This window comes from Panthera leo, chromosome E2 (assembly GCF_018350215.1).
Source record: "Panthera leo isolate Ple1 chromosome E2, P.leo_Ple1_pat1.1, whole genome shotgun sequence".
In the NCBI taxonomy this organism is placed as follows: Eukaryota; Metazoa; Chordata; class Mammalia; order Carnivora; family Felidae; genus Panthera; species Panthera leo.
Window position 1 is genome coordinate 55,141,685 of NC_056693.1, and position 27,915 is coordinate 55,169,599.

General features: G+C 44.3%; 1 protein-coding gene across 1 annotated transcript in view; it reads left to right on the plus strand.

The window, feature by feature from the left end:
* The window catches only part of HSD17B2 (hydroxysteroid 17-beta dehydrogenase 2), an 89,921-nt gene that overhangs the window by 40,130 nt on the left and 21,876 nt on the right, over positions 1 to 27,915 (plus strand). The window contains exons 2-3 of the mRNA XM_042919615.1: positions 8,468 to 8,680; positions 14,915 to 15,100. Coding sequence (XP_042775549.1) covers positions 8,468 to 8,680; positions 14,915 to 15,100 — 399 coding nt within the window. The remainder of the gene's footprint in view (positions 1 to 8,467; positions 8,681 to 14,914; positions 15,101 to 27,915) is intronic.

Consider the following 27,915-nt stretch of genomic DNA (forward strand, 5'->3'; position numbering starts at 1 on the left):
TTCATCTACCAATTTGTGCATGCAAAGGCCTGAAAATCAGGAAGGATAACAGTTTTATTTTTTTTTAAATCTATATAATTATTACTGGGAACAGGTACTGCTAAACACATCACAAAGATTAACTGGTTTAGGTATCATTAGTAAGTCCACTTTACAGATGAGGAAACGGAGACACAGGGAAGTTAAATAACTTGACCAGGGTTGCATAGGTAGGGATGGTGGGACCAAGGCTCACACCCAGGCCTCTGTGCTGTGCCTTCTTACAGATAAGGATAAGCAGATGGCCTTCTATGAACTTTGGCTTTGTTAATTCACCGTCAAATAAAAACAAATCCTGATTTAGTAAGGAGAGGTTTTATTTGAAAGGGTTATTGCAGGGGGATAGGACTGGCGTCGTATGGGGAATACTCTGACCATAGGTCTGCAAGTATCTCAAGGGTTGGACCAAAAACAGAATGTTGCTTTTAGAGGGGGCAGTAAACACGTGCAGATGGCTCCAGGCGAGGGGCATTGCATGGAGAGGCAGGCTGTGACCAGACAGTAGATGAGAGAAGGTTTTCCCCTGAGACCAGCCTATTCTCAGGAGTGGCTGTCTACTGGCTCAGGCTGGGGGTGGGCCAGGGCCCAGGGAAAGAAGAGAATCTGCACCAAATGTTGGTTAACAAGCACTTTTTTCCAATGATTCGCTGGTGACAGGCCATTCAGCTAATTATTTATGGAGCAATGGAGGGCCTGGGTCTGGGCCTGTCACAGGTAAGCCAGGGAGCATCCATGAGTGTTACCCAGGTCACAGGGGGCAGGTGACTTCTTTGCACTAAGCTGTCTCCTAAGAAACAAAGAGAGGGGGCGATTCTGTTTGCTGTTTTCCAGAATCACAGGGCCTGGCAAAGTTCAACACGCCATCACTCCATTTGCCTCCAGCACAGACACACCTCCTTTTACCTCACTTGGCTTTGTTGTGCTTCGCAGACAATGTGATTTTTACAGACTGAAGGTTTGTGGCAACCCTGTGTTAAGCAAGTCTATGGACGCCATTTTTCCAACAGCATCTGCTCACTTCATGTCTGTGTGACACATTCTGGTAATTCTCACAGTATTCCGAACTTTTTCTTTACTATTATATTTGTGATGGTGACCTGTGATCAGTGATCTGTGACGTTACTATTGTCATTGTTTTGGGGCGCCACGAAGCGTGCCCATAGAAGATAGCAAACTTAATCAGCCCTTCCCTCGTCTCCCCCTGCCCTCGGGCCTCCCTGTTCCCTGAGACTCAGCAGTATTGAAATTAGGCCAGTTAGGAACCCTACGCTGGCCTCTAAGGGTGCAAGTGACAGGAAGAGTCCCTTGTCTCTCGCTTTAAGTCAAAAGCCAAAAGTGATTACGCTCAGGGAGTAGGGCATGTCGAAAGCGGAGATAAGCTGGAGCCAGGCCTCTTGCATCATTTAGCCAAGCTGTGAGTGCAAAGGGAAAGTTCCCAAAGGAGATCAAAAGGGCTCCTCCAGCAGACACGCAAATGCGAAGAAAGCGAGAGGCCTTACTGCTGATGTGGAGAAGGTTTCAGTGGTCTGGATAGAAGAGCAAACATTCTCTTAAGCCAAAGCCTAATCCAGAGCAAAGTGCTAACTCTCTCCAGTTCCATGGAGGCTGAGAGGCGAAGAAGCTGAAGAAAAGCTTGAAATTGGCAGATATTGGTTTGTGAGGCGCAAAGGAAAGAGGCTGTCGTCCTAACCTCAAAGTCCAAGGTGAAGCAGCAGGCGCTGTTGCAGAAGCTGCAGCAAAGTATTTAGACATAGTGAAAATGGCTACACCGACCAATAGATTTTCACTCAACAACAAGACGTTCAAAGCTAGAGAAGAGAAATCAACGCCTGGCTTCAGAGGTTCAAAGAAGAGGGTGATTCTCTTCGTAGGGGCTAATGTAGCTGGTGACTTTGAATTGAAGCCAGAGCTCACTCACCATTCTGAAAAGGCTTGAGCCCTTAAGAATTATGCTAAATCTGCTCTACTTGTGCTCTATGAATGGAACAACAAAGCCTGGCCGACAGCACATCTGTTTGCCTAATATTTTAAGCCCAGTATTGAGACTCACTGCTCAGGGGAAAAAAAAATTTCTTTCAAAATATTAGTGCTCACTGACAATGCATCTAGTCACCCAAGGGTGCTGATGGGGGTGGTACAATGAGATTAATGTTGTCTTCATGCCTGCTAACGTAACATCCATTCCGCAGCCCGTGGATAGAGAAGTAATTTTGAATTTCAAGTCTATATTATTTAAGAAATACATTTTGTAAGGCTAGAGATGCCATAAAAAGTGATTCCTCCGATGCATCTGGGCAAAGTCAATTGGAAACCTTCTGGAAAGGATTCACCATTCTGAATGCTGTTAAGAACATTTGTGATTCATGGGTAGAGGTGAAAATATCAGCATTAACAAGAGTCTGGAAGAAGTTGATTCCAACCCTTATGGATGGATGACTTTGAGGCTGTCCAGACTCGAGTGGAGGAAGTCACCACAGATGTAGTGGAAATAGCAGGAGAACCAGAATTAACAGTGGCGCCTGGGACATCTGGGTGGCTCAATCGGTCGAGCGTCTAGCTTTGGCTCAGGTCACGATCTCGCCGTTCGTGAGTTCGAGCCCCACTGCTGTCATCAGACTCACTGCTGTCAGTGCATAGCCCACTCTGGATCCTCTGTCTCCCCCTCTCTCTGCCCCTCCCTGGCTTGTGCTTTCCCTTTCTCTCAAAAATAAATAAACATTAAAAAAAAAAGTGGAGCCTGAAGGTGGGACTGAATTGCTGCCTTCTCATGATAAAACTTTTAATGCATGAGAAGTTGCATCTGATGGATGACCAAAGAAAGTAGTGGTCTTTGTGAAAGTGGTTTCCACTCCTGGTGAAGATGACTGAAATGACAAGAGAGGATTTAGCAGATAAACTGAGTTGTCAAAGCAGCAGCAGGATTTGAGAAGAATTAACTCCAATTTTGAAAAAAGATCTCCTGTGGGTAAAATGCTATCACACAACATCAGATGAAACAGAGAAATCACTCTCTAAAGGAAGAGTCAATCGATGTGGCAAGCTTTACCGTTGTCTTAAGAAACTGCCACAGCCACCCCAACCTTCAGCAACCACCACTCCACTTGGTGAGCAGCCGTCAGCATCCAGGCAAGACCCTCCACCAGCAAAAAGCCCAGATGATGGTTAGCATTTTTTAGCAATAAAGTATTTTTTAAATATATTATTTTTAACATTTATTTATTTAATTTTGAGACGGAGAACGAGAGAGAGAGAGCGACCAGGGGAGTGACAGAGAGAGCGGGAGAGAGAGAATTCCAGGCAGGCTCCACGCTATCAGCTCAGAGCCCGATGCGGGGTTTGAATCACTCACGAACTATGAGATCATGACGTGAGCCGAAATCAAGAGTCGACACTTAACTGACTGAGCGACCCAGGTGCCCCAGCAATAAAGTATTTTTTAATTAAGGTATGTACATTGTTTTTTAGGCCTAATGCTATTGTACATTTAATAGGCTACAGTATAGTGTAAACATAACTTTTATATATGCTGGGAAACCAAAACATTCATTTGACTCGCTTTATTGTGGCAGTCTAGAACTGAATCCGCAAAATCTCTGAAGTTTGCCTGTATCTTCCACATGCCAGGCTCTTCCTAGGAACTTTCTAGAGAGTTAGATCCTGGATTCACGAAGCTAGTCAAAGTTATGACCTTCAGGGGGTGCGTGGCTGGCTCCATCCATCAGTAGAGCATGTGACTCTTGATCTCAGGGTCATGAGTTCAAGCTCCACATTGGGCATGAAGACTACTTAATAAATTAAATTTTTTTAAAAAGATGCTACTTTCAAAAATATCTTCCAGATTGTTCTCTACTCAGAGAACATGTAGTCAGGATCAACAAATCTCCTTCTTCTCTCACTTAGCATAAAGTTTTCAAGATTCACCATTGCTGTAGTGTGTAACAGAACTTTATTTCCTTCTATGGCTGAATCATATTTCATTGGATGGATACACCATGTTGTGTTTGTATCCGTCTGTTGGTAGACTTTTGGGTGGACAACCTTTCTCACCCTCCTCTGCACATGCCCTGGCTGGGTGTTTCTTTGCTGCATGGAACCCGGGGCCGCGGCCTTCATCTCTGCACTGCAGAATGATTCTTTCTGTGCAGGGAAGGAACATGCTGACATCCTAATATGACAGAAACCTGTCAGGAGAATTGGAAGCTTGAAAATTCATGGCCTCAATATGCCCAGCTGTGTCGACCATGAGGAAGAAGCACAGGGTTTGGTGTATCACAAATGGGAGGGGCCCTCCGTGGACACATGGCCTTGCCCGCCAGAGCAGGTGTAACCCAGCTCCAGACCCATTCTTCGTGCCAATCGGGTTCTAAGTTAGTTACTTGCAAGTTGATCATACCCTTCCTTGCTGGACCACACGAGGACCATTCTGGACTTGGCTTCCCCACACTTCCCCTCTCTTCTTAAACAGATAAAGGAGAAGGTGGCTGGTCCAGGATAACGAAGAGGCATGGGCTTGGATTTAGGCCCTGGCAGAGAGTCTAAGTCTATCCCTACTGTCTCTGTAATGCTGGCCCCTCTCCTTTTCAGTTTTCCCATGTGTAGAATGGGAAAGGTAATCTCACCTGTTGACATTTGGAGAATAATTTTGCAAGACAGTACTGGTCACCAGTGACATCTGGGGTTTCCGGGGTGGTGTAGGGATTTGCGTGCTTGGCACCTATCTGTGGCAGTTGGCACTGTCCAGGAGCTTGTTCCAGCATAGCTGACTGAGAAGTTGAATTTGTCCAGCTGCAGGGCAAAGCCACATTCACTGGGCTCACAAAACTGGTACACACATATATTATTACATGTTGAAGAGCCATAATTCTAATGTGCTGATTTACACCAAGATGGACATCTGTCACCTGGCTCAGATGCTTCTGCCTCCATTGTTACTGTCTCTTCCTCTGGGGGCCCTGATGGTGACGCTTACACAGAGGCCTGTCTCCTGAGCATAGATGCACATGGACATACAAGAAGTAAAAGTTAAATGCAATCAGCATTATTTATAGTAGTCGATACATGGAAGCAACCCAAGTGTCCACGGACAGATGAAAGGAGAGGGGTGCCTGGGTGGTTCAGTCAGTTAAGCATCCGACTTTGGCTCAGGTCATGATCTCACTGCTTGTGAGTTCGAGCCCCGCATCATGCTCTGTGTTGAGAGCTCAGAGCCTGGAGCCTGCTTCAGATTCTGTGTCTCTCACTCTCTTTCCCCTCCTCCACTGGTGCTTTGTCTCTCTGTCTCAAAAATAAAGACATTAAAAATATTTTAAAAAATAGATGAATGGATAAAGAAGATGTGGTGCACATGCACGCATGCGCACACACACACACACGCACACACACACAGAATATTATTCAGCCATAAGAAAGAATGAGACCTTGCCATTTGCAACAACATGGATGGACCTAAAGGTATTATCCTAAGTGAAATAAGTCAGGAAGACAAATACCGTATGATTTTACTTGTATGTGGAATCTAATCTAAAACAAATAAAAAAAATCAGAAACAGATCCATAAATAGAGAACAAAGTAGCGGTTGCTAGGGGGAGGGGGCTAGGGGCCGGGCAAAATGGGGGAAGAGCAGTGAGAGATACAGGCTTCCAGTTATGCAACGAATAAATAAGTCACAGGGATGAAAGGGACAGCATGGGGAATATAGTCATTGTAAGAGTGATGTATGGGGACAGATAGTAGCTACACTTGTGCTGAACACAATATAATGTGTAAACTTGTCAGATCGCTAATTTGCACTTCGGAAACTAATGTCACATTGTGTGAGCCATACTCAAGCAATAAATAAATAAACAAAGAAACAAATAAATAAATAAGACAAAAGGACAGAAAAACAGGCATTCACATGCCTTGCTGATAAATGTGAAGGACTAAAATCTATGACCATTTTAAACGTGTCTATCTTTGACCCAGAAAGTCTCAGTGTCTGTCCTAGAAAACAAATACATACATTCAGAGACACATAAGTGATGTTCTTTCCAGCACTGTGCATGAGAGCAAAAGAAGGAATTAACCTAAATGTCCATGAATAGGAAAATGATTATATAACTTTTAGTGCTTATGATGGAATATGACACAGCAATTTTAAAAGATGGTATATCAATTTTAAAAGAGCTATATCAACTGACATGGATATTCCTCCAAGATACTTTTTAAAAATGTTTTTATTTATTTTTGAGAGACAGAGAGATACAGAGCGCTAACGGGGGAGGGGCAGAGAGAGGAAGACAGAATCCGAAGCAGGCTCCAGGCTCTGAGCTGTCAGCACAGAGCCCGACATGGGGCTCAAACCCACAAACCATGAGATCATGACCTGAGTCGAAGTTGGATGCTCAACCGACTGAGCCACCCAGGTGGCACTCCAAGATGTTTTGTTAAGTAAAATGCTACATTCACCCATTTTGTCCAACCCACCACCCCCCGCCTCTCTGACAACCATCAGTTTGTTCTCTGTATTTATAGGTCTGATTCTGCCTTTTGTTTGTTTATTCATTTGTTTGGTTTTTTAGGTCTCACTTAGGAGTGAAATTACATGGTATTTGTCTTTCTTAGTGTGACTGATTTCACTGGGCATCATACCTTCTAGGTCCATCTGTGTTGTCTCAAATGGCAGCATTTCATTCTTTTTTTAGGACTGTATAATATTCTTGTGTGTGTGTGTGTGTGTGTGTGTGTGTGTGTGTATAAAACACGTTTTCCTTATCCATTAATCTATTGATGGACACTTAAGTAGCTTCCATTTCTTGGCTGTTATAAACAATGCTGCAGTAAAAATAAGGATCCATGTATCCTTACAAAGTAGTGTTTTTGTTTTCTTTGGGTAAATACCCAATAGTGGAATTACTGCATCATATGGTATTTCTATTTTTAATGTTTTGAGTAACCTCCATACTGTTTTCCACAGTGGCTGCACCAATTTGCATTCATGACAACAGTTCCCAAGTGTTCCTTCTTCTCTACATCCTCGCCAACACTTGTTATTTCTTGTCATTTTGATTGTAGCCATTTTAACTGGTGTGAGAGGATATCTCATGGTGGTTTTGACTTGCATTTCCCTGGCACTTAGTGATACTGAACATCTTCTCATGTGTATGTTGGCCATTTGTATGTCTTCTTTGGAAAATGTCTATTCAGTGCCTCAGCCCATTTTTGAATTAGATTGTTTGATTTTTTTTTTTTTTTTTTTTTTTTTTTTTTTTGGTGTTGAGTTTGTCCTTTCACCATCTAATGGTGATCATCCTCTTCTTAGGGACAGTGACACTTCTGTTCAGATTCCAGGAAGGTTTTGTTAGCTTGGAAGTAAGATGTCTTTTCCGATCACTGACACATTGATCCTTGTGTTAACTGTCAGCGTGCTCTCTGATTTCTCACATTTTCCAGTTCTTAGGTAGATGCCTGACTATAGCCCCTGACTGCTGATAAGAGGGATCCCTCAAGGTTTACAGGAAAGATCACCTGACCCATCCAGTGTGAAGACTATGTCTCACCTTTAGAGTTTTGGAGGCATATTGACTGTTGGGTGTTTATTCTGCTGTGGCCCAACAGGTGATTTTATGTGCATGTTGCCTTCATTCAGACCTTCAGATATCTATCACTTGTGAGCATAAAACCATTTTTCAAGGGTCCATAATATCCTGCAGACTGGTTTGGATAAACTCCCACCTCAAAGTATGAGGGGTATTTTACATATTATTTGTCATCCATTTGTTTCCACAAAGTGACGCACTTAGGGCCTTCTATCTGGTTTCTGTTGCACCTATCCTTCTAGGGTTGATGTCTATTCAACAACTTGGGAGAAGGCCATCATGGGGGAAAAAGTTCTGAGGAGATGAGCAGTGCAGGTGGCTATGAGCCATCATCTTTCATAACCTAGAAGGGACTGGGAGGCTTCTTGTTACTGACTTCTGTCCACAGGGATGCAGGATCTGACATTTTGTTATGTCTCTAAAACCCAAAACCAACCCTAAGGTATTAGTTTGTAATGAATGATTCACTGAAGATTTTATGGGGTGATGGAAGCTACATCAAATATGACGCAGCAGAGATTAATAGAAAAATTTCCATGATGTGTCTTTATTTTCCCTCCTAAGTTATGTGGCCACCAGCCACTCCTGGACCATCCCTCCATCAGAAATTCCCCTTTCACTTAAGCCCCCACTCCAAATTTTACCTAACTTTCTTCTTTTTATACAGAGAAATGCATCTGTTTTGGCTTGTCTGTGCATTTTTCCACTTAGCAGATAAAGAAACTTCCTCAAGTGCCACCCTCTCCAGAAAACGTGGACAATCATACCTAGCATGGAATGTTTCCTCATTAAGTGACTTCTCCTGCCACCTGAGTCTGAGCCCACTTTGTCTTGCCTTCATCCCTTGCAGGTGGTGATTCTGGATTTGGCCATGCCCTGTCCAAATATCTGGATGAGCTTGGCTTCACGGTATTTGTCGGAGTTCTGAATGAAAAGGGACCAGGAGCAGAGGAACTGCGAAGAACCTGCTCCAAGCGCGTCTCCGTGCTCCAGATGGACATCACCAACCCGCAGCAGATAAAAGACGCCCACAGCAAAGTGGTGGAAAAGGTGCAGAACAGAGGTACTGCGACCCACCCCTCCTAGCAAGTGACCCACTCTGGTTCCAGCCTCGAATTACCACTGCCCTCTAGTCCGTTCTGGCTGCTGACCACATCTGAGGGTGTGAGCACCTGTCACATGCCACAGCCTCTCGCAGACACAAAGATGGTACGAATGGGTCAGCAGTCCATCCTCACAGAACTTGAATTCTTTAACCCATTTGCCCAACATCTGCTTGGTCACCCTCCCATTACTTACCCTCATGCCCGCGCTTCCCGTTGCTTTCCTCCCACCAATATTAACGTGTTAGACTTAAAAAAAAAAAAAAAGTAACAATTACTGTCTTCCTTTAGTCACAGCCCTTTTTCTTCCCCTTCCTTCATGGCCGAGATCTTTGGAACCCTGCTGTCCTGTTTTTAACTTGTTCACCTTCAATCCTGTGTTGGCTTAATGGTCTGGCTGAGCTAATAAGTGTCATCCTGAACACCTAGCTGTTTATCTCTCTGCACTATTTTATTTTTTAATTAAAAAATTTTTAATCTTTATTTTTGAGAGACAAAGAGAACAAGCGTGTGAGCAGGGGATGGGCAGAGAGAGAGGGAGAGAGAGAATTCCAAGCAGGCTCTGCACTGTCAGCATAGAGCCAGACGCAGGGCTCCAACCCATGAACCACGAGATCATGAACTGGGCTGAAACCAAGAGTCAGAAACTTAACTGACTGAGCCACCCAGGCAACCCCCCCAACTTTTTTTTTTTTTTATTTTAATAATCCCTTTTACTTAACCCAGTATATCTACAACATTAATATTTCAATATGTAATCAATACAAAGGTTATTAGTGAAGTATTTCACATTTTTTTAACTAAATATTTGAAATCTGGTGTGTATTTTATACTTACAGCTCAACTCAATTTAGAGGCTAAATTTTCAATAGTTAAAGTGAAATAAAGTCCTACCAAAACCACAAAGCTGTATTTATTTTTATTTATTTATTTAATTTAAATCCAAGTTAGTTAACATAGAGCTGCAGTATTATAAATGTGCTGACCACCCTCCCTTGTCTTGGCTTTGAGGTCTCCAGCTTTCCTATTGCTTCCCTAGTTCTCTGATTTGTTGTTGTTGTTGTTGTTGTTGTTGTTGTTGTTGTTGTTTTTGCTTCTCCTGCCTGAACCCCTTCTTCCATCCCCCCATAGAATGTGAATGTTTCTGCAGGCTCCATCCACGAACTTCCCATTCCATGTTTCCTGGGCTAAGCTGTTCTGTCCCTGTGCTACTCAGCTGCATATTACAATCACCTGGCGAGTGTTCGAAAATACCCATGCTTGGGCCCAGGATGGCCTACATAAGTTGGAGGCCCCAGGGCAAAATTAAAATGATGTAAGGCCCCTTGTTTCAAAAATGATGAAGACTTTAAGATGATGCTAGCAGAGAATTGAAACAAGCAGGAAGATCAGAAGCACAGGGCCCTGTGTGACTGCACAGGTGGTACACCCATGATGCTCACCCAGCCTGGGAACCCTTCCCCTAACCAATCAGATCGGTGTCTACAGGCAAGGATTCAGCTGTCCTTCAATAAGGGGGCTGCTACTGTTGCTAGCCTGTTGCTACGAATGTCAGCAGCAAAGAAGATCCCACTCGGGGGTCCCAGGCCTCCGTATATTTGAAAGCTCCCTAGGTGATACTAAGGTTCTGCCAGAGCTGAGAAACACTGAGATGTATGCCAGTCACTTCCAAGTGTATTACCAGTCTAGCCCCCTTCTCAACATCTCGACCTATATGTATATAAAACTGTCTGCCTGACATCCCGCCTCCCTTTGCTAAAACCTGACCTCATTATCTTTTCCCCTGCTGCCTGTCTGCAAATGCGCTTACCCTCCTTCATTCCACAGCTCAGAAGTTGGCATTGGCATGAAATCAGTCATCCAAGACAGCAGCCTGGGGGTCACTTAGACCTGCAGATAACCCTCAGTCCCTAAATCCTATTTGTCCCGAGTCCTTCAGTTCTACCTCCTAGATCTTCCTCACCCGAGCCCTATTCTCTCATCTCCAGGCGGTGAGGCTTAGCAAGGCTTCACCTTCCACCTGGGCCCCCGCGATCTTCCTTGCGATGGGGCTCCCTCCCCATTACTTTCCAAACGGGCAGTGATCTTTACAATGTGCACCTTATAACGCCACCCATCTCTTATAGACCCTTGGACATACAGGACCTCCGTGTCTTGGGTCCCTCCCATGAGCCAGGCCTGTGGGAGGTGTCTTGCTCAGTCTCACTGAATGGTTCAGTGGGTCTCTATCTGCCACCAAATACAATCTAAACCCCCTCACAAGAATTTGAAAGCTCTCAGGATAATGGCCGCTGACAAACCCTTAATCTGCAATACCTATTGGCCCACTCGGTAAATTCTGATCAGTTTCCAGAGTAGAATATGTGAAATGTGCCATATCTTTGTACATGCAGCTTCCTCTTACCAAAAATTTCCCTCTTGCCTCTACTCCCTTTTTCTAAGACTCTTGATTTGTCCAACTGCAGACTCTACTCCCACAGGAGGCCTGGCTCAAACATAACATCTCGCGCATGATCTTCCTGTTGATCCAAGGGACACCATTCACTTTCTCTTCTGGACGCTCACTTGTTATACCTTGCATACACCTGCATTACTGATTATAAATATCTGTCCATCTCCTGCTCCTCACCACCAGGTTCCTTGAGAATCACAACCATGTTCCCAGGAGGATTCGTTCAGACGCCAGTGGCACAAACCCAGGTTGAAATTGCTAACGTATAAAGGAATGTATGTGCGTAATTGAAATGACAGGTTAGCTTCAGGCGTGTTGGATCCTTAAACAATGTCATCAGGGCTCAGTCTCTGTTTCTTACCCTGCTCTCTCCCTGGTTGGCTTCACGTTGGGGCTTTGCGTGGAGGCCTTAAGCACTTGCAGCTTATATCCTCTTTACTGCTGACATTTTCAGCATAAAAAGAGTAATATTATCTGCTTCATTTGGCTGTTGAAGATGTAGTTATATAGGAAGCACTTAGAAGAGTCCCTGACATGAGGAAGGCATTCAGTACGGGCTCCTGTTTTCCATTCATTCAACACTAAGCACAGTCCCTGGCATATAATAAATATTCAGCAAACATCTAAGAAGTGAGAGGAGGAAAGAAAAATAGACTTTTTGTTATTAGGGATTAATTTTCAGCAAGTTTAGCAATGTGTGGTCGTTTTCTAGAAAAGTAGTCTTCCTGGCCTGCTCTTTTGTGGTCTCAGAGATTTGAGCTTGTCCCTCTTAAGAAAGGAACTTCATGGTGTCTTATTCAATAAGATATTCGATATAGACCCCTCTAGTGAGGCCCAGAGGGGCAGTATTAACCATACTGAAGGATAAAGCAATGGGCTATAGATATGGAAATACTACACCAGCATCCAGGGATGCTTGAAGGGGTGTGGGGGAACACACTTCCCAATGAGCGAGTCCATGCTATTTTGTGGCCAGAATTCTGGAGAGCCACCCTCTTCTGAGGCAGAATTATCAATATGCCTTCTGTCCGCTTTCCTTGAGGTCTCTCTCAACCTCAGCCTCTCGACTCAAAGAGGAAGTGAAGCAGTGAAACACAGAATTTAAAATCACCAAGAAGGAGGTTTCCTGAAGAACCCTCTGGGACCTGTAGACAAACGAGAAAATGTCAGCTCCTGTAAGAGAGCTGTCACTGTGCTGTGTTCCTACACAGCACATTATTATATAAGTAAATATTACTTATTTTAAAGTTAATACGACCCATAGGTATAGTGGGCTTATCAGCCATCTTAAAATTCTATGGCAGGAGTTGGCAAACTATGGCCCTGTTCTGTTTTCTTTTATATTTTATTTTGAAAAAATTGTAGATTCATAGGAAGTTGCAAATAAATGTCAGGCAGAGCCTGTGTGTGTTTTGCCAAGCCTCTCCCAGTGTTAACATCTTACATAACTACAGTACAATATCAAAACCAGGAAATTGGCATTGGTGTAAGCCACAGAGCTTATATTTCACCAGCTATACATATAAGCATGTGTTTGTGCACGCGCGCACATGCGTGTGTAGCTTTGTACAAGAGCATCACAATCAAAACACAGAACTATTCCATCACCACCAGGCTCTCTCATGCCACGTTTTTAGAGCCATATTCTCATCTGTCACTCCTGGCGATCACAAATCTGTTCTCTAACTTTGTCATTTAAAGAACATTATACAGATCTGCCACCTGTTTTTGTACAGCCTCTGAGCTAAGGAAGGTTTTTATAGTTTTAAATGGTTGAAAAAATCAGAAGAAGAAGATTATTTTGACAAATGAAAATGATATGGAATTCAAATGTCAATGTCCATAAATGCAGCTTTAGGGTGGCCCTGCTCCCATTCATTTACAGATGAAGTCTGCGTCTGCTCTTACCCTATAGCATAGCTGAAACAGTAGTGCTCACACAGAACTGTTCACTATCTGGCCTTTTTTAGAAAAATTTTGGCGACCCCAATTCTAGTGCCTTCTCAAGCTATTTCATGTTGCCTGTCCAAGGTGTACATCAGGCTGAATGAATTCAGCAGAGGCGTCCCCTCCACCATCACCATCCTCATAATAGCTGTTGAGCTCTTACCACGTCAGGCATCATCTCAATTAGGGCTCCCAATCACGACTGTGTATAAATATCAGACCCCCAGCTCAGGTGTGTGAGAAATGTAGCATTATTTTCTGCAACTCAACTCTGTATTTGAGCCATCTCTCTGCCATGTGGCAAAAACCATTTCAATTGGAACTTCACCTCGTTTCCCCAGGGTAGCTTCTAAATTCCTGGGGAGGAGACATTTCTTCTTTGATTGTCAATGCTTCACGCTGACCCCTGCTGAGGCGTCCGACAATCTTTCCAGTCCTTGCACAGGTTGGCTGCCACTTACCTCTTGATGCCATCCAAAAGGCACCATTAGGGCTGGACTTCCTGCCATTTGTGTCTCTGAGGCTCCTTCGACTTCTCTCCGTAACACAGGTTCTCACACTTGAGATCACTTGGACGGTATGGTCTGTCACCAGAAGCTGAGCTTCAACAACAACTTCTGCTTGCTAGCTTCTGATCTAGCAGGGCTGAAGTGGGGTTCCAGAATCTGCATTTCTAACAAGTTCCCATTTGTGCTGGACCACATCTTGAGAACCACTGTTGTAAACCAGGCTGGGGCTCAGGGAACTCAGAGAATAAACATACCCCAGGTTCTGTCATCTCTGTTTCTCCCAGGTAAAGAGGAACCAGGTCACTCACTTCTTGCTATAGAGCCCACCTCCTAAAAGACATTTGGACTTTTTGGATTACCTCTTTCCCACCATTTAGGGCAGTGGTTCCCAAGCTTGCTTGTACATTGGAATCCCATGGGGAATTTTTGAAACTATCAGTGTCAGGGCCCCTTCTCTTCCCTATCCCAGAATTTCTGATGTAATTGGCTGGGATGTGGCTGGACACTGGGGTTTTAAAAAGTGCTCCCCCCACCCCCAGGTGATCCTAATGTGCAGTCAAGGTTGCAAACCACCACTTGGGAACAGGGCTTCTCCAAGTGAGGTCCGGACCTGCATCAGCACCACCTGGGAGGTCGTTAGAAATGTAGATTCTCAAGCTCCATCCCAGACACCCCCAAATGGGATTCCCTGGAGGTGGGCCCAGCGGTCTGTTTGTACAAGCCCTCTGGGTGATTCTGATGCAATCAATAGGATTAGGCTGGGTGGGGAAGGGACTAGGGCTCAGAGATTCTGCCATCTTCTTAGCTCTCGACACTTCTCTAGCTGTCTCATTTCCCTGGATTAGGGGATCTCTTCTAGTTTAGGGAAAAGGGAAGACAGGCTTCTATATCATCCCGCATGGTCCTAAGGATGTTCTACTGTCTCTACCACTACTTTGAGGGAGAAACATGAGGTAGGCCCTTATTACTATCCCCCTTGCTGCTGCTTCCCTCTGCGGATACAGCAAATAGCTAGCTGCTTGGATGTAGGAAAGTGTTAGAAGGAGAAGGAAATACCTCCAAAAATACATTGCTTAATATTTCAAATCTACTCACTACACAACCCCCCCGCCCCCACCCCAAAGGAGGTGGTTTTAGGTATTCGAGGAGACTGAGGTCTGAGTTTGAGTGATCTGCCTGGATCCTAAACCTGAAAGGGGACTTTTAGACTCTGGAGCTTTAAGTGTTAAAAATCCTCCTGCTCTCCAGCATCATGAGACATCAAACTCATTCCTTTCTGTCCTCAGGACTGTGGGCTGTGGTCAACAATGCTGGGATCATTGGCTTACCAGCGGATGGGGAGCTCATTCCCATGACTAACTACAAACAATGCATGGCCGTGAACTTCTTTGGGGCCGTGGAGGTCACAAAGGCATTTTTGCCTCTTCTTAGGAAATCCAAGGGGAGGCTGGTGAACATCAGCAGCATGGCAGGTGAGTTGGCCTTTCCCCACAAGGTTATACGGTGCCTGTTGTGCAAGATGTGGCTTGTTGCATTCTTTGTGGACCAAAGAAGAAAGCAGGACAGGCTTCTGCAGGGCTGGGTTGAGATTAGTCAAACTGTATGTTTACCGTTCATCTTAATACAATAAAACCTTCCCTTTCAAATCCTTTCATGTACAAACGCTTACCTCTTACGTCATCTACTCATTACTGGGGATTTAGGTTTTACATATCTTCATAACACATAAGCTTCCTAGATTTGGACAGGAAATCCCGCATACAGTTCCTGGTAATCTGTTTTGAACTGGGCACATTTGTAAGATGAGTAGGCGAACGTCCCCACTGTTGGCACTGATGGAGCTCCACATCTCTGTTGGCTGCCCAATGGTGTTTTCCATAAGATCCTTCCCAATATTTTGCAATCTCAAGGCAGTTGGGCCAGGGTGTGACATTTGATGACTCACTTTTTTTCCATTTCAAAGAACAGATAGTCAACAACTTGAGTCCAGGGTTTAACAAACTCCCTTTCATAAACAAGCCCATGTATGTGATATCACATCCTTTCTTCTAGGACAGGCATTTTCTTTCCTTTCCTTTCCTTCTCTTCTTTCTTTCTTTCTTTCTTTCTTTCTTTCTTTCTTTCTTTCTTTCTTTCTCTTTCTCTTTCTTTCTCCCCCCCCCTCTTTTTTTTTTTTTTTTTTAAGTAGGCTCCACACTCAGCTCAGAGCCCAACACAGGGGTTGAACTCATGACCCTGAGACTGAGACCGGAGCTGAGATCAAGAGCTCAACACTAAACCAACTGAGCCACCCAGGCTCCTAGAACAGGCATTTTCAAACTGGGGTTCCTTAGATCCTGACTTGGCTTTGGGAACGTCCATGGGGTTGTCTTTCGGGCCACTGCACGAGTGAAAGGGAAGCCAAGGGGGTGGGGGCTTGGACTTTAGGATCCTGCCTTCAAATAGAGGAACACCACTACTCTTCACTGTTTGATCAGTTGGTTCCAAACAAGATTATTTTTTTTAAATGAAGGATCCACTAGTTATTTTATTTCATTTATTTGGTTTTTGGGGTGAGGTTCTTTGTATAGACTAGGCAATGATCACTGTTGATCATATTTCCTTCCTACCTTTAACTCAGCAACTTCCTTGAACTTAACTACGTGAATGTGGGTTACTAAGTTGGTGATTGGCCTGAGGAGAAAGGAAGCAAAGAAGGGAGGAACAACAAGAAGGAGAGAGGGAGGAGAAAGAGAATGGGGAAAGAAAGGCTAAGGTGGTTAACAGAAATGAGTATTATATTTTAACTTGTATGAGAATCCTGAAATAGTTCCAATTTCTTGCTACCTCGCTAAGTGAACAAATCCTGGGAAAACACATTTGCAACATTTCAGCCTTATCTTTCTTCTGAACTTAGCCTTCAAAATTTTTACCTCTGTGGAAACCTCACCTTTTTCAGCTCCCTGGCACAGCCTGGTACCTCTGAAAAATTCTCACACACTCCTTGCCTCACTCATTAAACAAATATTTACTGAAATAACTGATCATTGCCTGCTTCTTGGCACACTGACAAACTTTGCTCTTTTCTCTCTTTGCCTTCAACTTTGAGCAGCTCATTCATTAAGACTGTACTTTAGTTATCACTAATAGGCACACTACCTGCTATGGGCACAGGGTCTGGCATGTAGGATCTCAACTAATAAATGAAGAAATCCAAGTGTGAGAATGAATGAAAAATGGATGGATGAATGAGGGAATGAAGAGTTTACAATACAGAACATGCCTGTTCCTGCATCTTCAACTTGGCTTCTAATGCTTTTTCTAAACCAAGGCTTCGTACTCTCTTCTGTTTCCATTGGAGGGACACTTGAGTGTTAAAAAAAATAAATCACAATACCTTCACTCTTATTCTTACGGTGGATGTGCAAATTCTTTACATCTAGCCTTACTATTTCCATTCTGTCATCTTACCATCATCGCCAAGTCAACACATCTGAAACCAAAGTTGTCATCAGCAATTCAAAGTTTTCTGCCCTTCTTTTGGTTTTTCTCCTGGTCTTTAAAATTTCAGAGCTTTGAGATTTCTTTTCTTTTTTTTTTTTTTTTAAAGTTTATTTATTTATTTTGAGAGAGAGAGAGAGAGAGAGCGAGCAGGAGAGGGGCAGAGAGAGAATTTCAAGCAGGCCCTGCACTGTTAGTACAGAGCCTGGTGTGGGGCTTGAACTCACAAACCATGAGATTATGCCCAGAGCCAAAATCAAGAGTCAGATGCTTAACCGACGGGCCTACCCAGATGTCCCTGAGCTATCTTTTATTTGTTTCTCCCTTTGCCTTTCCCTCCTTTATCCCATCCAATCAGTCACCAAGATGTATGGAGTCTTACTTCATCACATTCAGCTTTAAATCCTTATGTCCCAAAGAAACTCTAGAATGAAGTTCATCTGTAGGACACGGAAGACACCTAAGGTATTTTATAAAGTTGTTAAGGCAGTGGCAAGAAATCAAAACAGATGGCAAGCATATGTACCTCATAGGGCAGGTGTTTGTAAAAAGATAGGAGCAAAACTCTTAAATGATGCTTGTAGTTTCCTCCAGTGAGGAAGAGCAGAGAAATGCAGCAGAAAACAAAATAAGGAAATCCCTTGCATTTGGCTGACAAGAGTTTTACAAAACAATGGAAAATATTTTGAGCAGGGGGGTAAGGAGCTAGAATGTAAGACAGGATCAGGAGAGTCAAAGCAAGTATAAAACACAATATGTAACCAACCAATCCATTGAAATTAGCATCCAATGTGATGTCAATTTGATGCGTCTCTTGGCAAAGTTAATATAAAAGCAATTTTGGAAAACGTGCTTATCTAGGAATTCCTTCCTGGTCTTTTTCTCATTTTGAAGTAGGAGTCATGGAGAGAGAGAGAGATAGGGAATCAGTCACTAATGAATGTTCTCCAAAGGAGCTCACTGTAGCCCTGGCCCATCAGGTTGTCATGAGCCTGGTATCCGTGCCACCTTCTGCATGACAAGAATTTCACTGGGTAGATTTATCATGGAAGTTTACATCAGCCAGGAGGGGCTGGGCTGGAATTGATAACTCTGTTCCAGTAATCCAGTGCAGCATAGAAAATAACTCCAAATAAAGTGTCTCAGGCTGGTATGAGTAGGTAACTAGTTTGGTGCGTAGGTGGATCAGTTGGGTAAGCATCCAACTTTGGCTCAGGTCATGATCTCGCGGTTCGTGGCTTCAAGCCCCACGTCGATTTCTGTGCTGACAGCTCAGAGTCTGGAGCCTGCTTGGGATTCTGTGTCTCCCTCTCTCTCTCCGCCCCTCCCCTGCTTGCACTCTGTCTCTCTCTCTCTCTCTAAAAAATAAACAAATATTAAGAGAAAAGAAGAATAATCACTCCTCAAATGCATGCACATCCTAATTCCTGGAACCTGGAATATGTGACTTTACCGGGCAAAGGGGCCCTTGCAGGTATGATTGAGTAAAAGAGCTAGAAATGCCAAGATTATCCTGCATTATCTAGATGGTTTAGACACAAGGGTCCTTATAAGGGGAAAGCAGGAGAGTCACAGTCAGAGGTGGAGGAAGGGACCAGAGGCCAAGGAATGCAGGAGGCTTCTAGAAGTGGCAAAAGTCAGAGGAACTGATGATTCTTCCTTGGAGAATCCAGAGGAACACAGCCTTGTTGACACCTTCATTTTAGCCCAGTGAAACCTGACTTTCGAAACTGTAAGCTAATACATTTTTATTGTTTAAGCCACTAGGTTTGTGGGAATTTGCCATTAGAAGCAGTAGGAAAGTACACCTGGTTTGATGTCAGGTGAAATACCTCTGGGCCCATCCAGTCTCTTCAAAGATGGATGGAGGTCCATCGACACTTCTCCACTGCCTTTCCCACCCTAGCCAGGGAGAGGGGGCTGTGGTGGTGGTGAAGGGGGAGACTGTAGGGCTGACCTTCTTTCTAATACCCAACATAGGCTTTCCATTTCAAGGCTCAGTCTGCCCCAGGCCTCCCAAGCACTCCTGCAGGATATCTCTCATTAGTTTTAACTCCCAGACAGACATCCTTCCTAGCAAGGCATTAATTCTTTTTCGTTTGTTTGTTTGTTTGTTTAATTTCCACTTTATTTGGCCAATATGTTCAATTCCAGTATTGCGGTAGAAACTCCTGAAGAACTGTCAACATTTCATTCAGTTTAAGCAACAAGGCACCAATTCTCGCCGCAGTGATAAGTGCACGTTTTACAATCCCAGTTTGGCTCTTTCTATATGTCAAACTTTAATTATTTCTGATTAACAACTTAGCACATGTACCTAATTTCCTATTCCAAACATTTTACTTTTCTCTGAACCTGAATACCCGTTCCTTCCACCCTTCTGCAACCCAGGGCCCTGTGGACAGCTTTCACTCCTCATCCTTCATACCATGTTGAGTTGACACAGCATTTTATTGCATTCCCCCCAAAGCAAAGCCAACTTCAGATTGGCTCAGATCTTCAGAACAGATTTCATTAAAGATTTTGTGCAAAGATGGAAGAAAGGACTATACCCTATACAACAAGACTCGTTTTAACGGAAACACTTATAAATGCTCTGTTCTCCTTCCAAAGAATTTCAGCAGGCCGGAGCTTTCCCGCTCTCTCTTTCCTCATAGTTTTAAGGTTCATCCATGTTGTAGCATGCATCAGAACTCCATTCCTATTTATTTATCTATTTATTTAGATTTTATTTTTAAGTAATGTCTATACTCAAGGTGGGGCTCTAAGTCACAACCCAGAGATGAAGAATCTCATGCTCCTCTAACTGAGCCAGTCAGGCACAGGTTGCCCCTGAACTCCATTCCTTTCTAAAGCTGAGTAATTTCCCACTGTATGGGTAGACCACATTTTGTTTATCCATTTATGAGTTGATGGACATTGGGTTGTTCCCACTTTTTGCTATAGTGCGTAACATTGCATTGAAACTTCAAGTGTTTGTGTGCACACTGAAAACTCTGTGTGAGGGGCACCTGGGTGGCTCAGTCGGTTGGGCGGCCGACTTCGGCTCAGGTCATGATCTCGCGGTCCGTGAGTTGAAGCCCCGCGTCGGGCTCTGTGCTGACAGCTCAGAGCCTGGAGCCTGTTTCGGATTCTGTGTTTCCCTCTCTCTGACCCTCCCCCATTCATGCTCTGTCTCTCTCTGTCTCAAAAATAAATAAACGTTAAAAAAAAAATTAAAAAAAAAAAAGAAAACTCTGTGTGAGAGTTAGCTCTATCACTTTCCACGACCTTGGGTAAGTCGGTTAAACTCTCTGCACTTTTGATTTTTTTTTTAATCTTCTAAAGTGGTGTTAATGAGGATAATAATTGAACCTACCTCACAGGATAGTTATGACCGTTAAGTACCTTTAGAACTAATGTTAAAGTACTCAGAACAGTGCCTGGCATAGAGTAGATGGCGAATAAATATCAACAGCTCTTATGAAGCATTCATTATACTTCAAGCATTTGTTGGGTACTATCAGATCTATGATCCCAAGAACTCTGCCAAGTATTAGTATCCCCATTTTGGAGTTGTGAAAACTGAGGTTCAGAAGAGTTATGTGACTGGCCCTCCAGTTAGAACTGGAATTTGAACTTTGGCTCCACATTGATTCACCAAGCCACAGCCTCCCCTGTTGATTCAGCTGGATCTCATGTGTTACCACCATGCCAACCACAAGGCCAAGAACCTCAAGAGCTTGTCCCAAAGCTATCACCTCCACCATTTTCCTCTTCCTGTTAACCCCACTACTATATGCTCACACCAACCTTACCCCCGTTCCCAGGTGGGAATAAGGTCAACATAACCTACATCTAGTGTTTATTTATTTATTTTGAGAGAGAGAGAACAAGAGTGTGAGTGGGGGAGGGCAGAGAGGGAGAGGGGCAGAGAGACAGGGAGACGGAATCCCAAGCAGGTTCCATACTGTCAGCACAGAGCCTGACGCGGGGCTCAAACCCACGAACCATGAGATCATGACCTGAGCCAAAACCGAGAGTCAGATGCTTAACTGACTGGAGCCACTCAGGTGCCCCATTCTACATCTAAATCCACTCCTATGGATGGGAAGTTATAGGACTGGGGTAGGGAGGAAACACAGCTTCTTTAACATCTTTTCCAGGAGATCGGGGAAGAGTCCACCACGTGGTGAATACACCCCCCTCTCCCTCATCTCCCATCCCCAAAGAAAGAACAAGAAACAGAAGGGGTGCAAGAGATACCACATAGCTCTGCAGATAGAATCAGGTTTCAAAAGGAAGAGGAAGCCAGCCTCCTAGAATGGAGACAAACTACCCAGGTTTGGAAACTGTCTTTACCACCGACAACTTAGTGACCCAGAACAAAGTCCTGAACCTCTGGGCTGCAGCTTCCTCATGGGACTTTGGGGATAAGAATAACCACTTCTTCTGAGGGCCCTGCTAAGGCGATATGCAGGGACACGCGCTTAAGCAGCAGCCTCGCACCGGACAGGTGGCAGACTTGAGGGGCCTCTCTGAGGCTGGCCGTGGTTGTGCCTGTACAGGGCTTTTTATCCTGACAGCCACTGGCATCGCCACCCCTGACTGTGACACTGAGTTACCTTCCATCCGGCCCGCTGCCTGTCACACACTGGCCCCCGGGGACACATCACCCCCACAGGTCATTACTTCCACATCCGACCACACCTGCTCTAGGAGAAACCTAACCCTGTAATCGTGTTTATCATCCCTCTCACAGAAACAGAATAGCTCTTTAATCCCTGCAAGGCAGTTGGATAAATATTTAACCAAGTATTAGAGGAATTGGGAGGCAGCTCTGATTGATTGTACAAAGGGCAGTTGAAAAATCTTTGTTTGAGAGTTCTGAGAGCCTTTTCTGGCCAGTTTTGCCCTTAAATTGCAGAGTAAACAGTTGCAGGCTATGCTTGAAGAAGAACGGTTGAAAACAAACCTTATACAACAACTCCGACCCCAGGGATGTTCAGCCAGTTGTGGTTTGCATCCTGCTCTTCTATTTACTTGCTGGGTAATTGCAGACTGGTCACCCCACTTTTCTACGAGTCTGAGTCGATTTTATCATCGGTCCACAACAGAGTGATGCAGCATGTTTCTTGGGTGATGCCTGAGTCTGGGGCAACATATCTCAGCCTCAGTATTATTGGTATTTGAGGGGAGGCGAATTCTTTCTGTGTAGGACTGTCTGATGTCCTGCGGGATATTTAGCAGCGTCTGTGTTCTCGACCCAGTAGATGCAAGCAGCACCCACCTCCGGTGATGACAACTCTTCAGATGTTGCCACATGGGGCGGGGGGAGGGCAGGAGGGGAGCATGTGTACATGTGTGCGCGAGTGCACACGTGTGCAAAATTGCCCCCAGTAGAGAACCTCTGGTCTTGGCTGTAGATTTCAACGCATTTGTGCGTTCTGAGTGCTTAGCCCAGCTACAGGTGCATAGAAAGCACACTAGTAAAAGCAGGACCTCTCTACTGAGAGAAAGTAATAGTTGCCCACCCCATTGAGCTATTTAAAATGCATTAAAATTACTTTTCATCAAAGTAAGTGGCCCAAGAGGTTCTTACAAGTCGATAAATTATAGGTGTCCTGCAGAGTTCCAGCCTCGAGCAAGGTCATACTTAATCCAGCAAAGTTGACTATGGGATCAAGCCTGAACTTCTTGCCAGGTGCCTGCCTTAAGGAAACAGCTGCTCAGTGATGTGAGAGGAGGTCACAGCTGAGATCTGCTTCCCTAAAACTCTCACAAAATAACCAGGGTTAATGTTGGGCAAGGGGAGGAGGTAGAACCAGACTCAGTGACCTTCTCTGTGCTGAGTTGTATTAGATGCTTACACATGCCTAAAATCTTAATTCTAAAGTGTGCCGGGTGCAGATATTAATTCCTTTTCTAGATCAAGTACACTAGCCTGGATCAACCAGCTGGTGAGTGTTGGAGTCAGGGTTGAAAACTGGGTTTGCTTCTTTGACTCCAAGGTCTACGTTCCTCTGACTTTTCCAGACTGTCCAACAAGAATATATTAGACAAATGGGGCATTAAAAACACAGGCCCTAACTCGAGAAGATTTAAATGATGACCAGGAAATGTCAGCAATTTAGGGATGTTTCCTTCACCAACACTTCCCAGACACCAGTGTGTGTGTGTCTTGATTACCTGGAGATCTTATTAAAATGCAGAATTTGAGGCACCTGGGTGGCTCAGTGGGTTAATACTCTGACTTCAGTTCAGGTCATCTCAAGGTTTGTGAGTTCGAGCTCCGCATCAGGCTTCATGCTGACAGTGCAGAGCCTGCTTGGGACCTTCTCTCTCCCCTTCCCCCATTTGTGCCCAAGTGTGTGCGCGTGCTCTCTATCTCTCAAAATAATAAATAAATAAACTTTTAAAAAATGCAGAATTTGACTGAGTGACCCTAACTGGTCTAAGAGCCTGCATTTCAGAAACTAGTTCCTGAGTGGATGCTCCTGGTCCCTGGACAACTTTTTCAAATTTCACATGCATTAGAATCACCAGGAAGGCTACTTCAAAACAACGGCAGGAAATCAAAACTATAGTGAGACGGCATTTCATGCCCACTATGATGGCTATAAAAAACAAAACAAAATAAAAACCCAGAACCAACACTTGATGACAAGGAGGTGCCGACACCGGAACCCTCATGAGTTGCTGACGGGAATGTAAAATGGCCCGGCCTCTGTGGAAAACATTTGGTGGTTCCTTAACAAGTTTCACATAGAATTACATATGAGCCAGCAACTCCAGTCCTACGTATATACTAAAGAGAACAGGAAACAGGTGTTCAAACAAAAACTTGTACACGGATGTTCGTAGCATTCATTATTCATATTGGGAGAGGTGGAAACAACCCAAATGTTGTTGAAATGATAAGCAAAATGTCATCTATCCATACACTGGAATATTATTAATACATAAAAATGAATGAAGAACTGATACATGGTACAGAATGGATGAACCTTGAAAAGATTATGGGGACAGAAGCCAGACACAAAAGGCCATGTATTGGATGATCCTATTTATCTGAAATGCTCCGAAGAGGCAAATCCAGAAAGATGGAAAGCATATTAGCATTGGGGCCGGGGGGGGGGGGGGGGGGGGGGGTGAGGAGGAGGAAAGGGAATGAGAGGGGACAACTTAAGGGATGGAGGGGGCTTGCTTTGGGTGTGATGCAAATGGTATGGAGCTAGACAGCAGTGATGCTTACATGATATTGTGAATGTACTAAATGCCACTGAATTGTATGCCTTAAAACGGCTAAATGGTGAATTTTAGGTTGTATGTATTTTACCACAATAAGGAAGAAAATTCTGTGCCCACCCCCAAGATTTCTGATTCAATAGCCCTAGCTCGAGTGGGATCTGAGGATTTGTCCTTCTAAAGATTCTCAGCGGCGGTTGGTTCCCAACCACACTTGGAGTGACAACGTCCCAGACTTTGATACTCAAATAGTTTGTCACATCCCCGGAGACTGTCAGATTACAAGGGAGCCACCAGATACTATTAGTGTCAAATTTCTGCTAACCAGGCCTCAAGGAGATTAGCAAACCTGCCTCCCCTGGGACCGTGTGCCTGGTCTGTGTTTCCAGCTTGAAAGAACTCAATAAAGGAATGGAGTTTGTTGCCTGAGTTGACTCCAGATCACCTTGGAGGAGGGAGACCCTGGCTGGGAGTCCTCATTACATTCTCCTGAGAAAAGGTCAAGTGAGTTCTGTTTTAGGAAGGTATTAGAGAATGAGATAGTTTGTGTGAGCATGGGACCCCAGACCCCTGTTCTTTAACAGAGAACAAAAATTCAACAAAGCGAATTTCAAAGGCCTAAGTAGCTCTATTAACTGATTCATGAATTAGGGGGAACCCTATCTATCATGTAAAGGGGAGCTCTGAGGAGTTGCATAAAACGGAAGGTTTTTATAGGAAGGAGGGTGGGGTATGGAGATTATTAGCAAAAGAAAAGAAAGGATTGCCTCTGGTAAATTCACTTTCCCTAAGGGGTTAGAGGGTCTTATCATGACTTCATCTTCCTTTGGGGGTGGTGGGGAGGGTATGTGACAGATTACCTCACTGGTGCTGATGAGAAAACCCTCGACTGACCCAGGTAAGACTACATGTCTGGAGGAAGTTGAAACTACAGTTGTTTTAGGTATTAAGCCTCCTGTTGGTGATGTGGCCTAGCATAAGCGACTTCATTTGGGGCCTATGGTTTTTCTTTTTGACGCCGTATAAAGGAGTGTCATCCTCGGGGCGCCTGGGTGGCTCAGTCGGTTAAGCGTCCGACTTTGGCTCAGGTCGTGATCTCGCGGTTCGTGAGTTCAAGCCCCGCGTCGGGCTCTGCGCTGATAGCTCGGGGCCTGGAGCCTGTTTCAGATTCTGTGTCTCCCTCTCTCTCTCTGACCCTCCCCCGTTCATGCTCTGTCTCAAAAATAAATAAACGTTAAAAAAAATTAAAAAAATAAATAAATAAAGGAGTGTCATCCTATACCCAGTTCTACTGTGGATTGTCCTATAATTCAACTTAATTCTGACAATATCTACCTGGAAAGAACATCAGATCCCAAAGGTTAAGGGCTCAGTCCTGTAAGACTGTCCCCCCACCCCCACCCCCACTTCAGATGCCAGATTGTCACCTGTGCCTCTGGACCCGCCAGCTGTAGAAGAGAGGTTCTAACGACCTTCTCCTTGGGTTCAATTAATTTGCTAGGGCTGCTCACAGAACCCAGGAAACCTGCTTACTTACTAGATTACCAGTTTATTACACAGAACATTAAAGGCTATGCATCACCAGTTAGATGAAGAGATACATAGGACACAGCATAGGAAAAGGCCAGGGAGCCTCCATGCTCTCTGAATCTGTGTGTTATGTGTTCACCACCTGGAAGCTTTCCAAACCTCCTCCTTTTGGGTGTTTATGGAGGCTTCATTACCTAGGCACAATTAAGTTTTCTGGCCATCAGTCTCCAGCCCCTAGCCCGGTAGCTGGGGGATTGGGAAAGGAGGGAAGGTTCTGCCCCTCTAATGGAGCTGTTGGTTCCTTCAGCAACCAGTCCCCACCTTTAGGCAAGCTCCTGTCACCTCATTAACATAACAAGACACTTTTGCTGCTGTCATCACTTAGGAAATTCCAAGCATTTTAGGAGCTGTGTGCTAGAAATGGGTCAAAGACCATATACATCTCTTATGATAAATCACAATATCACTTCCTTCCTATACAGCCTCAGGCTGAAAGGTTGCCATATTTCTGCCTGCTGCTGTCACTTGTAAAACCCTTTGTCTCCCATAATTCCTACGTACCCACTATATGCTAGTGTTTGGTAGAAAAGAGAGGATCTCCCTGTGTTGATCCAGGGGCACTGAAGAGTTTTTGAGGTCCTGTGTGACCTCAGAGGACATCGAGGCCATTTGGCTGGTAGAACCTCAGGAAATGTTACGAACTTATTGTGTATGCCACACCAAGAGAGGCAGGAAGGGTCCCTGTCTGAGGACACTTGGGAGGGAGAGAAGGTCTCTAGAATTCTGTAGACTCTAAAATTGTAATTTGAAGTCTCCCTTGGTTTTAGTCCATGACCAACAGTATCAACAGTATGAATGCTGAGTTTATTCACCTGTCAGGTAACAAAGTCATTGAATATTTCCCTGAGACAAACTGGGTAGAGGAACATGGAATCTTCTGGAGGGGGATGGGATGCTAGAGTCACGGTGGCTACACTAAGGATAGAAATTTTGCAGTTAGGAAGGGGGAAGGAGTCCATAGGTCTGTATGTGGTTGGTTAAAGTAAGTCCCGTTGTTGACCGGGTATTAAGTCACCCCAGGTACTGAATCATTTATTAGAATTGGCTACTTAGAATCTGTTGTGGGGAAACCTAACATTCAACGTTAATGTGTCCTAAGCAAGTGCTGCACTGAGGGCAAAGTTTTACTTTCACATTACCCACATCTGTGAGGGGGGTTATGTGTGGGATGGGGTGGGAAAGAGGTGTATTGTCACTTTAAATTTGGTTGCAACCTTGGCAGATGTTTCCAAAGCTCTAGCTTGTTCAGGAGGCTTTTCTCATTTTTTTAAGATTTCACATAGGCTAGGCCTTATTTTCTTGGCCTCCGATGCCAAACTTCAAAAAACTTAAATTTTTAGTTTCAGTTACAAAACTTTAGAAGACTTTATGGGCCTTTGTACAGCCAAAGACCTACTTGGGAGGTAAGTAAGGCTCCCTTGTTAAGCATGTCTTAAAGGGAGTTTGTATTTTGTAACTTTCACTTGGAAAGGATTATAGATTCACAGAAAGTTGCAAGGAAGTGTACAAACAAGTCCTGTTTACCTCCCTAATAACATCTTGCATAGCAATAGTAAAATATCAAAGCCATGTGGGGCACCTGGGTGGCTCAGTCGGTGGAGCATCCGACTTCGGCTCAGGTCATGATCTCGTGGTTCGTGAGTTTGGGCCCCACGTCAGGCTCCGTGCTGACAGCTCAGAGCCTGGAGCCTGCTTCGGATTCTGTGTCCCCTTCTCTCTCCGCCCCACCCCTGCTTGTGCTCTCTCTCTCTTTCAAAAATGAACAAACATTAAAAAAAATTTAAAAAATATCGAAGCCATGTAATGGACATTACTACGATGCACAGAATTACTGAGATTTCACCAGTTATATCTGCATTCATTTATGTGTGTGCTCATAGGTCTGTGCAGATGTATCACATATATAGCTTCCTGTAACTCCTAACGCAATCAAGATACAGAACTGTTCCATCACCATAGGATCTCCCAAGATAACCCTCTATGGCCACAT